Below are 15422 nucleotides of genomic sequence, written 5' to 3'. Positions count from 1 at the left end.
TTACAAAGCTACAGTTTTTTTTTTTTTTTGGGTCTTTTTGCCTTTTCTAGGGCCGCTGCTGTGGCATATGGAGGTTCCCAGGCTAGGGGTCTAATCGGAGCTGTAGCTGCCGGCCTACACCACAGCCACAGCAACTTAGGATCTGAGCTGTGTCTGCAGCCTACACCACAGTTCATGGCAATGCAGGATCTTCAACCCACTGAGCAAGGTCAGGGATCGAACCCGCAACCTCATGGTTCCTAGTCGGATTCGTTAACCACTGCGCCACGACGGGAACTCCAAAGCTACAGTTATCAAAACAATGTGGTACTGGCACAAAAATAGAAAATACAGATCAATGGAATTAGGATAGAAAGCCCAGATATAAACCCAAGCACCTTCGGTCAACTAATCTACAACAAACAAGGCAAGAACATACAGTGGAAGAAAGACAGTCTCTTCAATAAACGGTGCTGGGAAAACGGGACAGCTGCGTGTAAAAGTATGAAATTAGAACACTCTCTAACACCATACACAAAAATAAACTTGAAGTGGATTACAGACCTAAATATAAGGCCAGATGCTACGGAACTCCTAAAGGAAACCATAGGCAGAATGCTCTTTGACATAAATCGCAGCAACATCTTGTTTGATTCACCTCCTAGAATAATGACAATAAAGACGAAAATAAAACAACGGGACCTAACTAAACTCAAAAGCTTTTGCACAGCAAAGGAAACCATTAAAAAAAGAAACGACAACCCACAGAATGAGAGAAAATCTTTGCAAACGATGCAACAGACAAGAGCCTAATCTCCAAAAGATACAAACAACTCACACAACTCAACCACAAAAAACCCAACTGAGAAATGGGCAGAAAGCCTAAATAGACTTTTCTCCAAAGAAGACATAGGGATGGCCAACAGGCACATGAAAAAATGCTCAACATCACTATCAGAGAAATGCAATTCAAAACTACAATGAGGTCCCACCTCACGCTGGTGAGAATGGCCATCATTAGCAAGTCCACAAATAACAAGTGCTAGAGACGGTGTGGAGAAAGGGAGCCCTCCTGCACTGCTGGTGGGAATGTAAGCTGGTACAGCCACGGTGGAAAACAGTCTGCAGGCACCTCAGAAAACTAAATATAGAAGGACTCTATCATCCAGCAATCCCACTCCTGGGCATATATCTGGACAAAACATTCATTCAAAGAGAATACATGTACCCCTATGTTCACTGCAGTTCTATCCACAATAGCCAAGTCATGGAAACAGCATAAGGGTCCATTGACAGATGAATGGATTAAGAAGATACGGTACATATATACAATGGGATATTAATTAGCCATAAAAAGACAAACTAATGAATGCCATTTGCAGCAGCAACATGGATGGAACTAGAGATTCTCACACTAAGTGAAGTAAGCCAGAAAGAAAAAGACAAATACCCTATGATGTCGCTTATTTGTGGAACCTAAAATATGGCACAGATGATCCTATTTGCAAAACAGAAACAGATCATGGACAAGGAGAACCGACCTGTGGCTCCCTGGGGGGGGTGGAGAGGGGGGGGATGGACAGGCAGTTTGGGGTTTTGGATGCAAACTGCTGTATTTGGGATGAATGGGCAATGGGGCCCTACTGCACAGCACAGGGAACTGTGTGTGATTAGGTCACTTTGCTATTCAACAGAAACTGAAGAAACACTGTAAATCAACTATACTTAAAAAAAAAAAAAAAAAAAAGGAGTTCCCGTCGTGGCGCAGTGGTTAACGAATCCGACTAGGAACCATGAGGTTGCGGGTTCGGTCCCTGCCCTTGCTCCGTGGGTTAAGGATCCAGCGTTGCCGTGAGCTGTGGTGTAGGTTGCAGACGCGGCTCGGATCCCGCGTTGCTGTGGCTCTGGCATAGGCCGGTGGCTACAGCTCCGATTAGACCCCTAGCCTGGGAACCTCCATATGCTGCGGGAGCGGCCCAAGAAATAGCAACAACAACAACAACAAAAAAGACAAAAGACAAAAAAACAACAACAACAACAACAACAAAACAACTCAGGAGTTCCCGCTGTAGTGCAGCAGAAATGAATCTGACTAGGAACCATGAGGCTGCAGGTTCAATCCCTAGCCTCGCTCAGTGGGTTAAGGATCCGGCATTGCCATGAGCTGTGGGGTAGGTTGCAGATGCGGCTCGGATCCCGCGTTGCTCTGGCTGTGGTGTAGGCCGGCAGCTGCAGCTCTCATTAGACCCCCAGCCTGGGAACCTCCATACGCTGCGGGTGCTGCCCTAAAAAAAAAAAAAAAAGAAAAAAAATCTCAGACACTTTCTCAAGGAAGCCTCCCTCGGACACCAAGCTTGGGTTAGGTCTTCCTTCTTGCAATTTTCCTGCAACCCAAAGCATCTCTCTGTAGCCACAGTCCGGATGTCGTTTTTACCATCACCTATTTAACTGTTCGGCTCTCCCGCGAGACGCTGAGCTCCTCGAGGACAAGAAGGGATGGACTTTTGCATCCCCACGACCAACACAGACGGTCTTCAGATAAATGGCCAGTGAACGAGTGACGGGCCCCTTCCCTGTCCCTTTGGCCCTAGGTCTTTGGCCCTTCGTCCCCTTCTTCTCAAGCCAACCCCAGGGCTTCCGTTGCTTCCCAGATGCCTTGCCAGGCACAATGGCAGCCCAGACTCCAGTCCGACCACCAGGCAGGGAACAACAGAATGAAGTCCTTTCTGGCCTCCCGGGGCTTAGGGTGGAATGAAGGAAAGAATGAGAGAAGGCAGGGGAGACAGAGCTCTGAAAAGCTTACCCCTGGAGCAGAGCCTGCGCACAGCTGAGGCAGGGCTCAGCGGGAGGCCACAGGGTGGAAGCAAAGGCCGGAACCCACTTCGAAGATTTGGGGAGGTGCTGACAAGGCTGGTGGGATTCAAGGCAGAGTCCATTGAGTCTGAGTGTGGCGCCAAGGACCGGGCCAGACTATTTCCCAGGGTAAAGCTCTCACCTGGAAAACAGTAAAACCAGAGTTAGAGCAGGGACTAGCCTGGAAAGACTGCCAGGACACTGGCTCCTAGGAACCCATGTGTGTGGAGTAAGAGGCAGCAAAACAGAAAGCCTTGGGCAGGGGCTCCGGAGGCCTGGGTACCAGTTGTGGCTCTGGCTCTCACGAAGGGGCCGTGGCCAGGCCAGTGCCACTCTCTGCACCTGGCTTTGCTCAGAGACGTTTTCTTAGACTAGATGTCTCTGAGTTTTCTTCTGGTCTGGATGTCTTATGCTTTTTCTCGGTAAAGAGAACCTTAAAAAAAAAAAAAAGAAAGCTATCCTGGGAGGAGGCTGCCTAACACCCAAGGTGATAGGTGGGAAGGGGCTGCTGAAACAGAGACGCATTTGTTTGGATGAGGGCGCTGTACAGACTGACCCTCTCAGCCAGCAGGACATCTTGAGGCCTGGCTCGAGGCTTGTCTCTAACGGATCTGCCCCCCTGTTCCCTCTCTCCTTCTGGCTTTGCCTGCTTCTACGGAGACACTCCAAGGAAGCTAGAGTTGGGCGTGGGGAGGACGCGGGCATGGAGCGCCCAGCCTGTGTTAGGAGCTGGCTCTGCCACTTCACAGGCAAGGTGCTGCCCTTAGCGCCGCGGGCTCCTAACAAGAACACGGGCGGCCCCTTTCTTCCGAGGAGCTGACGAGTCCCAAAGAGATGCTACGGAAGCCTGTGGAATAGCCTGGGAACCTCGTCCTGAAATGTCCACACCTGGGCCAGGGCCCGACGCCGGGCACCAGCCCTTAACCACTGCACAAGAGAACCTGAGGCCGACTCCCTCCCGACTGGGTTCCAGCCACAAACGGTCAGGTCCTCAGCCCTGGCCCCGCAGTCTCTGCTCACGGGAGACGTCTTGGGTGTGGGCCCGCGTCACACCACCCTCTGTGGTTTTGCTTAGAGGGCCGGTATTTAGATAACACCTGGGATTCCTTAAGGGGCCTCTGCTGACCAATGAATTCAGTGAGGCCCCTGGGGCAGGATGGCGTCTGATTTTAGGACAACTTTCTCCTAGTCACCTACAGCTGCTTGGCAACCAGGGGATTACAGTCAACTCCAGCAGGAGACAGCCGGTCGCCCTGATCTGAGAAAGCGCCTCTGATGAAGCCCTTCCCAGAAATGGTTCCGAAGAGAGGTCTCTGCGGGCCCGGGACTCCTGACCTGCACCCGCCCATTTCTGCAGCTGAGGTTTCAGGTCCTCTTTTGCCAGGACAGACCATCATCGCCGTGTTCTTGGGACGAGAACAGGGCCCCAACGCAGGGAACAGGACGTCTGGGCTCCACTTCCGGGCCTCTGCCTTCCGCCGGGTGTGTGATCTAAGGCAAGATGTTGGTCTCCTCTGAGGGTTCACTTCCTTACCCTCGAAAGAGGGAAACGGTGTCCTCTGCCATGCTGAGAGCATCAAATGTGAAAACAGAAAGGCAGAGACGACAACGGCGGGAAGCTGGTTTTACTCTTCATTCAGAGTTAGAGCGGCAAATCTAAGTTCTCTGCACCAGGTCAAAAAAAAGATTTCCAGGAGTTCCCGTCGTGGCGCAGTGGTTAACGAATCCGACTGGGAACCATGAGGTTGCGGGTTCGGTCCCTGCCCTTGCTCAGTGGGTTAAGGATCCGGCGTTGCCATGAGCTGTGGTGTAGGTCGCAGACGTGGCTCGGATCCCGTGTTGCTGTGGCTCTGGAGTAGGCCAGCAGCTGTAGCTCTGATTTGACTCCTAGCCTGGGAACCTCCATATGCCATGAATGCGGCCTTAAAAAGCCAAAAAAAAAAAAAAAGAAACTATTATAAATAATACTAAGGAAAGGAATAGCAACGAAGACAGAAAATAACTGGGGGACCTTTTTTAGAATAAGAGACCCTGAGAGGCCTCCCTGATAACTGGATGTTTAAGCTTGCCCTGAAGGAGAGCCCAGGGTAGAGGGGTGCCAGATAGCGTGCTTGGTTTTAGGGTTCACTGAATGCCCTAAATGAATCTGAAACATAATCTAAACATGGATCTCTAAGAAAAACCACACATGAGAAGAATGTGGTCCAGGACCCAGGATATTCCCCATATGCAGAGAATTCTATGGAAAAGGCTACAGGATTGACTTGGTTTGGGTAACATCATGGGAAAGGATCTGTTGTATATACCACAGTGCAGTGCTGGGGCTACCGTGTGGTCACGTGCAGAAAGACCTTGAGGTAGACACAGCTTGGAATATCCAGGGAAATGGGGAAAAGTAGTGTATCTAAAACAAAGGGAACAAAGAGACGAGCTTGGAGAGCCAGGCAGGGGCCAGACCACGTGGGACGCTGCAAATCAAAGTAAGACATCTGGAGTTTATTAAAAGTGCATTAGACATTTTTGAAAAAAGGAAAAAAAAAAAAAACAGAAAAAGGTTAGAACACCACTAAAGAGTTTTAAGAAAAGGAGTGCCATGATCTAACTTATGCTTTAATAAGACTATTTGGGCTATTAAGTAGATAATGGACCAGAGAGGTAGTAAGGGCTCCAGATAGGCCAGAAAGGTCTCAGCAGGAGAGGAAGGATGACAGTGAAGGCAGCAGAGATGAGAATGATATACATGGGTCCAAGACACATTTTGGATTTCCACTGCCAGCTAAGGTGCAGCAGCAGAGATTAGATATGCCCTACTGCTTGACACGACTAAAAGACAAGACATAATGTATGAGACTGCAGCTTTAAACACTGGGCATTAGTTAGTACAGGATAGACACTTCTGAAAGAGGGGAAACAAAAGAGGTGAACCCTACCTAGACTTACTCCCAGGTTACTGTCTGGAGAGTTTCTAGGCCACAGGGCAGGGGGGGAAGATCAGACAGAACTCAGTGACCTTTCTGAGCTGAGGAGATGGAGCCAAGAGTCCATCCAGGTAGAACGCTGAAGCTACAGCACACAGGTCAGAGTCTGGGAGAAGTGATTATAACTATACTTCATACGTTCACGAAAGTAAAGCAAAGACTGAGCAGGTTAAGCCAAGACATTGAGGCTATAAAAAGACCTATACTGAACTTCCAGAAAGGAAAATACAATGTCTGCGATGAAAAATACATGGGATGGATTAACAGTAGATTAGACACTGCCGAAGAAAAGATCAACTAACTTAACCATAGCTGTAGAATTTATCCAAGGTAAAACACAGAAAAAAAGGCCAATGGGCCTTCCTGACATGGCTCAGTGGAAATGAATCCAACTGGTATCCATGAGAATGTGGGTTCAATCCCTGCCCTCACTTAGTGGGCTGGGGATCTGGCATAGCTGTGAGCTGTGATGTAGGCTGCAGATGCAGCTTGGATCCCATGTTGTCGTGACTGTGATGCAGGTTGGCACCTGCAGCTCCAATCTGACCCCTAGCCTGGGAACTTCCATATACTGTGCGTGCAGCCCCAAAATGCCAAAAAAAGTCTAAAAAATATTTTAAAAGCATCAGTTAAACTGTGGAAAATTTTCGAGAGGATTAATATATGTCTAATTGGAATCCCCAAAGGAGAAGTGACAGAAAATATACATGAAGAACAAATGGCAGACATTTTTTCAAATTTGATATAAAGGATAAACCCATATATCCAAGAAGCTCAGTGGACCACAAGCACAAGAGGCATGAAGGAAACCCCTCCAAAGCACAGCATAATCAAATTCTAAAATCAATGATAAGCAAAAAACCTAAAAAGCATCCAGAGGAAAAAGATGCAAAGATCAAAGATAAGAATGGCGGCAGACTTCTCATAAGAGACGATGCTCACCAGAAGACAATGGAGCCACGTCTTCAGCACATGCTGAACAACAGAAGCGTCAATCTAGAATTCTAACTCAGCGCAAGGACCTTTCAAAGACAAACACAAGAAAAGATGTTTTCAGAGATACAAAAGCTGAAAGAACTTAATTACAGTGGACCATAACCCTATGAGAAATGCTAAAATAAAAAGTACTTTAGGCAGAGGGAAGTTGGTAGTATGAAATCTGGATCTGCACTAAAGAAGGAAGGGTAGAAGAAGTGGTAACTATAAAAGGGTAATATATACAAAACAGTTTTCCCTTATTTAAAAAATCTTTAAAATAGTTACCTGTTGAAAATGTGAAGTGGGATCTATATTATATGTACAAGTACAACAACAGCATAAAGGCCAGGAGGTGGGAAGTACACTGCTTTAGAGTCCTTATACCATATGTAAAGGGATATGATTATTGCTTTAAAGTAAATGATGGTATGGATAAGCATGTATAATATAAACTAAAGCAGTCACTAAAATAACAAAACAAAGAAATAGTTAACAAGCCAAAAAAAGAGATAAAATAATTAAAAACTAGGGAAATCCATAGGAAGGCAGAAAGAAGGAAAAAAGGGAACACAGAATAGATGGAACAAACCTCTCCACCACAGCTTTCCCTTTGCTCTTTGAGTTGCTAAAAGTATAGATCTGAGTTAGATGGTTCTTTCGTTCAGACTTTCATTCAGATAATCACACTAACTGTACTTCTGGATGAAAGTCAAGGTCTGGGCATTGTGCAGAAGAGGAAAGCTGAGGAAAAAGGAAACAAAATTATCTTTGCATCATAAATTAATTTGGAGTTGCCTGCTGATAGCTTGGAAGGGAGGAGAGATAGGGTGGAGGGCACAGGGGAATCAGAGGGAAAAGGAAATTCCTCCAAACCTAGAGCGGATCCAAGAAAGAGGCCAACACAACATCTGATAAATGCTAAACCATAACAAAGACGTTAAATTACTTCCTGTTGTTTGTGGTAATTAACCTTCTCTCCCCCAAAACTTCGGTGTAAGTTTACTACACTTAACAGCCTCCTGTTAGTTTTTCCTTAGGGAAGTGAAGGGTGGGGAGCTGGACCCAACGGTTGGGGCAGAGTGCTGTAGGGGAGACATCAGCTCTGGGAGCTGAAAGGGAAGGAAGGGATTACGAACTGGCTGCTAAGCAGACATCCAAAGCTCTACGTATGGACCGCTACCTGGGTCACGTGGAACGGGAGTTCCTTTTATTTAGATGTGGATGTCAACGGAAGGAACACTCGCCAAGTCGCGGAGGCCTGACAGAGTTGAAAATCTCCGCCCACCCCTTGCTCCACTCCAATCAGTTCTGAGTGAACTTTCAAAAAACAAAATCTGATCATGTTACTTCCACAGCACAGTCATGGATTTAAATACTTCGGCGGTTCCTCGCGGCTCAAGGAGGTGGTGTCTGTAGCGTGGCCCTTTAGACCTTTGTGGCCGGAGCCTCTGCTGCCACTTGGGCCTCGCCTCGCCCTCTTCTCTTCCACCCTGTATACCGGTTGTTCAGAACGTCCAGGTCCTCCGATGCAACGCACGTCACGACTGCTCTTGCCGCTTGGTCGACAAGGACATTCTTCCTCGCTTTCCTCTCCGTTTCTCTGGGTCTGTGGCATCCTCACCCCATCGTGCTACTCCTTCGGGTCCAAGCTCACATATCATTTCTTCTGGAAGGTCTTCTCTGACACACCTGGTTTAAACTCTGAACTCTGCCCTTGTTCCGTGAAAGCACTCACCACCACGAATTAATCTGTTGGCTTATGTGTTCATAATCTTTGCCGGGCTGTGACTGCTGTGGGCCTCGACTCCTAGTTTACAGTGGAATCCTCCACGTGCCAAAGTCCCAGCTCGGCATCGCGCCGTCAATAAATGCTGGGCTGAGTGACTGTCTGACTGAAAAATGGAATCACTACAGTTTCTAAGAATTGCAAACATCGGAGTCATCTTAAACCTCTGACGGTTGTTGGAGAAAACCTTGGGTGGCAATGAAGAGGCATTCTAAGAAATTCTACCCTTTTTATTTGGCTTTTACCCTGGGAATTTTGGAGCTCTGGCAGGAGAACCACTTTGTAACTAGCTGGGAAGACGCAGATGGCAACTAGGAACACAGGCACAAGGAACTCATGGTCATGGCACAAAACGAGCACTTTCTCTCGCAGAAAGGAACCTGGGCAACACCCAAACAGCAGACCCAGAGGTTAGGGGTAGGTGGACTTCAATTACGGCTAAGACGAACAGGCACTGGAACCAACTAAATTCGTACAATCTCCTGTTTAACACCGTCGGGTTTTAGGGGACCAGCAGGAGCTTCCTCTCACTTGATCTGGGCATGAGCGTCCTTCCGAAGAAGGAATTCCGCTCAGACACTGCTTCCCTCTGGAATCCTTCCCTGACCTCCCTCAGCTTACTCCCTGCTCAGCACGCCCGGCTGGGCCAGAGCACCTCTGTTCCACGGCTCCTGCCACACTCACATTTACCTCTATCTCCCTCTCTCAGAGCAGGGATCGAGTCTGCTTCCTCTCCCCAGAGTCCAGTATAGGTGCACAGAGTAAGGATTTTAGAAACCAAAACACCAATGTCGTGTAATGGAAGGTAAGGAAAAAAAAAGCTTGGAAAACGGTTCTGGATAAGAGAAAACGAAAGAGACGGTGCAACTAAATGCATCAGATTGCCCTCCACTGGATCTTGGATTCGGGGGGAAATGATGCAAAGGGTATCACTGAGACGACTGAGGAACTCGGAACAGGGACTCTCTACATGTACCAGAAGACACTATCGACGATACATTTCTTAAGCATGATGATAGCACTGTGTTCCTTGCTCTTACGAGACACATACAAAAGTATTTAAAGATCCAGTCTCTCATTTGCAGTTAACTCGCAAACAGTCCAGGAAATAAACAAAAAAATATGTAGACACAAATATATTTATATATACGTTGAGAAACAGATAAAGTAAACATTGCAAGAGCTGGAGTGGACTGGCGGCTCAGAGGTTAAGGGTCTGGCGTTGTCACTGCTGTGGCTTAGGGTTGGATCCCTGGTCCCGGGAACTTCTGCATGCCACAGGTGTGGCCAAAAGAACCCTGTAAAAGTTAAGTGGTAACTCTAGGCAAAGAGTGGTTGCTCACTGTACTGCCTGTTCAGCTTTTCAAAATAAAACACTGGAGGAAAAAACTGAGCCTCCACTTAGGTAAGGAAGCTGAACGGGATGTGTGCGCTTGGTGACTGAGGGCTACACTGGGGGTGTGTGGTCCCTAATGGGTAGGCCAGTGTGGAGACGAGGCTGTAGGGAAGGGCGAGGGTTCCAGGCAGTCCCCAGATAAGAGAGGTAGTAACTTCGGATGTCGAACTAGCAGAAGTGTAGCCAGGCAGAGGATGGGAGCGATAAAACCCAGATCCAAAGGGCACAGCAGAAGGAAGCCCTTATGTCGATCAAACTCTTTGGCAGAGGTTTGAGTAACGCGTCAGAAAACTGTAGGAAGTGATAAATGATCAGAGGCGGAGCAAAGGGCCAGTCAAGGAGGCAGGCAGGCAGAAGTAGGTGAGGGAGCCCAGGAACACTACAAATCTAGGCAAAGCTCCGGTTTGGCCGGCCAGAGTTAAAACACTCATTTCAGGGAAGCAAACAGAAGCTATGGTGAGAGCAGGCGAGCTGCTGAGTACCCACTACGAGAAACAGGCTAGAGAGCATAGGCGGGCACAAAGAGCCAGCTAACTCTGTCTGGAAAAGCGGGAAGGGAAGAGGGGCAGCCAGCGCAGAAGGTTATAAATCTGCTCTTTGTCTCCTCTTTTTTTTTTTTTTTAATTTTAATTTTTTGGTTTTTTTTGGCTTTTTAGGGCTGCACCTGTGGCATAAGGAGGTTCTCAGGCTAGGGGTCCAATCAGAGCTGTAGCTGCCAGCCTACACCACAGCCACAGCCACGCGGGATCCGAGCTGTGTCTGCCACCTACACCACAGCTCATGGCAACACCAGATCCTTAACCCACTGATCAAGGCCAGGGATCGAACCCGCAACCTCATGGTTCCTAGTCAGGTTTGCCAACCGCTGAGCCACAGTGGGAACTCCGTGGTCTCTGTCTCTTTAGTTGGTGAGGCCAGAAGGAAGCGTGGCTGAAGCTCTTACTGGTAGTTGAATCAGAGAGATGCAAACTGGAACAGAATTCCCAAGAAAGGGCATGCCCAATCCTACTCTGCCATCCTGACTGCAGGCCCATGGTGTAAATCCCCAAGAGTCTCTGCAAAGCCACTCTCAGGGCGTTGCTCTTCTTTATTAACGACGCTCCTCCGTTTAAGAATCTGAGTTCCCGTTTCTTTGAGAAACCTCTCTTTGGACTGGCGGCGTCACTCATGGACATGCCACCTTCTCTTGTGTGTCCATTCTTCCAGCGCCTCAGGCAGGGCTAAACTTTAGCCACTGAAGTACAGCCCAGAGTTCGTGAATGCCAAGAGCGGGCAGTATTGAACAACCTGACTTTGCACCAGCTCTGCCATGCCCAGCCCAGAGTCCCAGTGCAACTCTGGGACAAGTCAGAATGCCTCTTTCTATCCTTGGAGATTCTGAGGCAGAAAGAAAGCAATCTAGAGTAGCTTCGATGAAAAGTCCTCCTGAAGAAAAGGAATATGTCTGAAGGGACCAGAAGGTCTGAAGGTCTGGTCCCCACAAGAGTGTTTGAAACTCAGGCTTTTTTTTTGCCCTGCATGCAAGTCACACAAGCATTCTTGTTTGGGTGCAAAAGTACAGACAGAGGGGATGGGCGCAGGGCGCGGCTGGGCGGCACTGTTATCAGAAGTGCTTCTGTCCGGACCGGGATGAAAAGAGGGGAGGCAGTGTGGGAACAAAAGCTGTGCAGCCAGAAGGGAGGCCCCTTTGAATTTATGCTCCCCCATCAGCGGACAGCACAGCCCCCACGCTGACAGCACTACCTCTTCAATCCTCGGGCCAGGACAGGCTGCTCGGGACGCAGTGGAAGGGCCTCTCTCCCCTTTCTCCACAACGACCTACCTCACTAGGCTGAAGGCCGAGCCTTCCTTCCCTCTCTGAAGCTCAGGATCCCGTGTCCAGATTAGAGACGCCGAGTCCCAGTCCTCAGACCTCTCTCTCGGAAGTGCTTAGTCACTGACCCGGCCACGTGGCATCCGCTTTCCCATTGTGGGTCTGGTATGTTAACTACGAGTTATTTTCCAGCCTAGTTAGAAACAGCAAGAACTTGAACTGACTTGCTAGACTGGCAGCGCTGGAGGAGTTAGGGCCCTGGGCCAAAGGAAAGAGTGGACGGCCAATCACCAGGGAGCACATTCCTCAATCTGGAGCCGGAGACTAAGCCTTCCTGCTGGTGGGGAGATCTATGTCAGGCCTTTGCTGCCAGGCGCACACTGGGAAATGCCCTGTGACTTCCCGGTGGCTGCATGTGCAGTTTGGAGCTCAGGGGAACAGGGAACCACTCTTTTCTAGGCATAAAAATCCAGAGGAAAGAGGATTAATCCTGGAGACTGGAGACAAAATCCCAAAGGGAGAGGAGAGATGAGCGGAGACCAAAAGGTCCCAGCAGTGGCAAAGGTCAGGGGCAGAAAACCAGATTCCCGGGGAGCAGGTGCCAGGCGAGCAGGGCGGAGGGCTGGCCCTGGGCCTTGCCGCCGCTCCTCCTAGCCCTGCCCCCTTTCTTCACCCAGGCCCCGTCCCAGCTCCTACCTGGTAGGTACCTGGCGTGGCCGTGAGTCTGTGTAAAGGGCTGGTTGCCAAACAGATTGTCACTGCGAAGGTTGTGGCAGAGTTTCTCCAGGAAGCGGAGGACGTAGGTGATGCTGTTGGCAGCTGGGAGGCTGAGGGTGTGCTGCTCGCGGTCGAACACGGCTGTGGAGTGAGGCACACACAGGGCCGCGCACGTCAACGCAGGGCCACGCGGCGCAGGGCAGGAGTCCAGGCCCCTGCCTGCCTCAGGCTCACCTGGCTACACAGAAGCCGTCCGCGCCCAGTGCCCTCCCACCCTCCCCTCCTCGCCCTTCCTGGAGGGCTTGGTTTTTGCCTCCAACTCCGAAGGCCTCGCACTAAAGGGAGTGGCCAGGCCAGGTCTGTGGCACCTGGGGCTCTGGAATGATTTCACTCAACCTGTGAAAACACTTGTGAACATAATTCTATCTGCCTCATCGGTTGGCTGGGCCTCCTCCAAGAAGTCTGTTCATTCAGGGCTCTATTTCCATCAGCACCGCCCAAGAACAGAGACGCTGGGCAAAGGAGGAGAACACGGCTGTTGCAGCAAGGGCTTGGGGGCCCAATCCGATCTGGAAATGGCAACTAGAATTTCGGCGATATCTGGAGTTGTTTCATGCTTTTTGTTTGCCCCCCTCCTAACTTTCTATCTGCTTCTATTAAAAAATATATTGGTACCATATCCCTAAAGAGCAGGAGCCTCTGTGTCTGTCTCTGGAGGCAGCAGAGAACCGAGGAAGGAGGCTGTTCTCAGGAACTGCCTTTGGGCAGAGGAAGAAGCCCAGAGAAAGTACGGCCGAGGGCCCCGCAGGAAAGGCAGTAACGAGGCTGAGTTCTTGCGGGCTGCTGCGCGGAGCACAGGAGAGGCCAGGCGGAGGCCCCGGCTTCAGAGGAAAGGGAGGCTCGACCTCCACGCAGCCCTCATTCTGGAATGATTCTCCCCCTGCCTGCCCCATCCTCCTGCAGCCAGACCCTCCCTCCAGGCCCCCATGCCACCCTGCACACGTGTCTCGTGCATCACAACGCCCCCGCAGCGAGCTGTGAGCTGTGAGCTGCTCCTGCTTTGCCGCGGGGCAGAGCCTGAGCACGTCACCCTCTTTTCTCCCCCCTCCCCTGGCCAGGATTTGGCAATGACCTCTGACACCCACTGAGGGCTCATACATGTCCGCTGAAAGAATCTGGCCGTGGTATTTACGGGGTCTTTCACACCAGCTGGGTTTCTGGAGGCTGGGTACCGCAGTGAGGTAGAGGGAAGGGGCAGGAGATTCCGGAGCAGCATGCAAGTTAGGACTGAAAGGCTCCCGGTCAAGTCTTCATAGGTTTGGCAGGTGAAGAAGAGGGTTTTGGACTTGGGGAAGCGGATTTTTATCTTGTGGTGCCTCTTTACAGCAACACCCATTTAGTTCCTGCGTGGGAGAGGCGAGGCAGGGAGGCAGGAGAAGCGTCTGGTGAGAGGCTCCCCTGCGTCGTCTGCGGGCGCATCCTCCCCGTGGCAGCGACAGGGCTAAGACCCGGAGGGGCTCTGGGAGTGGGCAAGGAGGACTCTCGGAGGAACGAAGCGCTCTCCTATTTCTCCGGAGCCTCCAGGTGTGAGGTGGGGCCCAGGGCGCCTGGCGAGAAATCCGTCGGTGGTAAAGACCTGCCCTCTGGCTGGGGGCCACCCAGCCCGAGGGTGCTCACCTGAGATGACTGCGCCTCCGTGGCCCTGCTTGAGGAGGCTGAAGACGGTTTTCTGATGATGAGCACAGTCGATGCAGGCCTGGACAGCCTGCTGCAGCACCACGGAGGCTCGGGCAGGCCCGAAATGGTCAGGGAGCTGCTGGACCTTCTTCTTATCTAAGTGGGGGCCTGTGCTGCCGTTCTTGTTCAAGTAAATACAAACTGCAGGAGACAAAGATTCGAAGAAGCTTAAAGAGTATCGAGGGCAGAGAAGCGGGAGAACAGTGTTCTTTCGGCCCTTCACACACCGGGCTCTGGTCTCTACAGGATTCCCAGCTGCTAAGCTGGTGAAACACTGTGGGAGGGGGTAGAGGGTGGCTGTACCCAGCTGCTGCCAGCCCAAATTGCATGACCAAAGGCTCTGGGAATCCAGCCTGCTGGGATAACAGCCCAGACAAGAAGCCAAGGCAGAGAACTTGCACTTTGTCTTCTGTGCACCGAAAAGAAAATCGAAGCATGTATGTATGCTCGTTTTTCATCTTCTGTCCTCGGCTGCCTCTGCTAATTCCTCCCATCTCCGACGTGCTCTGCGGACGGAGCTGCAGGGCTACAGCAATTCCAGCAAGAGTGTGCATGGGTGTGTCTGGCCCTGGACTCAGAAGGGTCACACCACCGGGTACTCTGCTTCCTGTTCTCGGCCCAGGAGTCCCGCTGCTACCTTCCCCATCGGCCCTTCGGCTCCAAGAAAGCAGTGAACTTAGAAGACAACTGCAATGAAGACAACCACGTAAAGGCCCGAGGGTGCCATCCGTGCATCTGTCTGCCTCAGTCGCTTCTCCCGTCAGGACAGCTGGGCACCCTCCCTCCACCTGGCACTGTGCTAGGGGAGAAACAGGCAGTCCAACCCAGACCTGCTTCTTGGTCTCCAGAGAGGACCCACGGCCGCCCAGTCCGCAGTCTGTCCGCTGACCTGCCTTCTAGGCTTCCACTTGAGTAGGGGGTGCTCTGCTTTCTCACACTGGCCTGGCTTGCACTAAGGGAAGGGCAGGAGGGCAGAGAGTCTCTTCTGCTACGAGAGGCAAAGGTGAGAGCAGTCGCCGTGCGGGCTGTGTAATCGACTGCTATCCTCTTTGGGCCTCAGGTTTGCCGTCCACAAAATGAGGGGGGTGAGCCCGAGGCTCTCTGAGGACTATTCGTCATTCTAATTCTAAGGGGAAGCAAGACAGAGAGAAGGAGATGGAAAGAGAGGCAGGAGGCAGACGGCAA

The 15422-nt window shown here is 50.6% G+C and overlaps 1 protein-coding gene across 1 annotated transcript in view; it reads right to left on the bottom strand.

The window, feature by feature from the left end:
- SCMH1 (Scm polycomb group protein homolog 1) overlaps positions 1 to 15422 on the bottom strand; it is a 190374-nt gene that overhangs the window by 13864 nt on the left and 161088 nt on the right. Inside the window, 3 exon segments of the mRNA XM_047789532.1 lie at positions 2783 to 2974; positions 12480 to 12641; positions 14178 to 14378. Of these exon segments, the coding sequence (XP_047645488.1) occupies positions 2783 to 2974; positions 12480 to 12641; positions 14178 to 14378 (555 nt within the window).

This window comes from Phacochoerus africanus, chromosome 8 (assembly GCF_016906955.1).
Source record: "Phacochoerus africanus isolate WHEZ1 chromosome 8, ROS_Pafr_v1, whole genome shotgun sequence".
NCBI lineage: Eukaryota > Metazoa > Chordata > Mammalia > Artiodactyla > Suidae > Phacochoerus > Phacochoerus africanus.
Note: the sequence above shows the minus strand (reverse complement) of the source record. Positions and strands in the feature narration are given on the sequence as shown.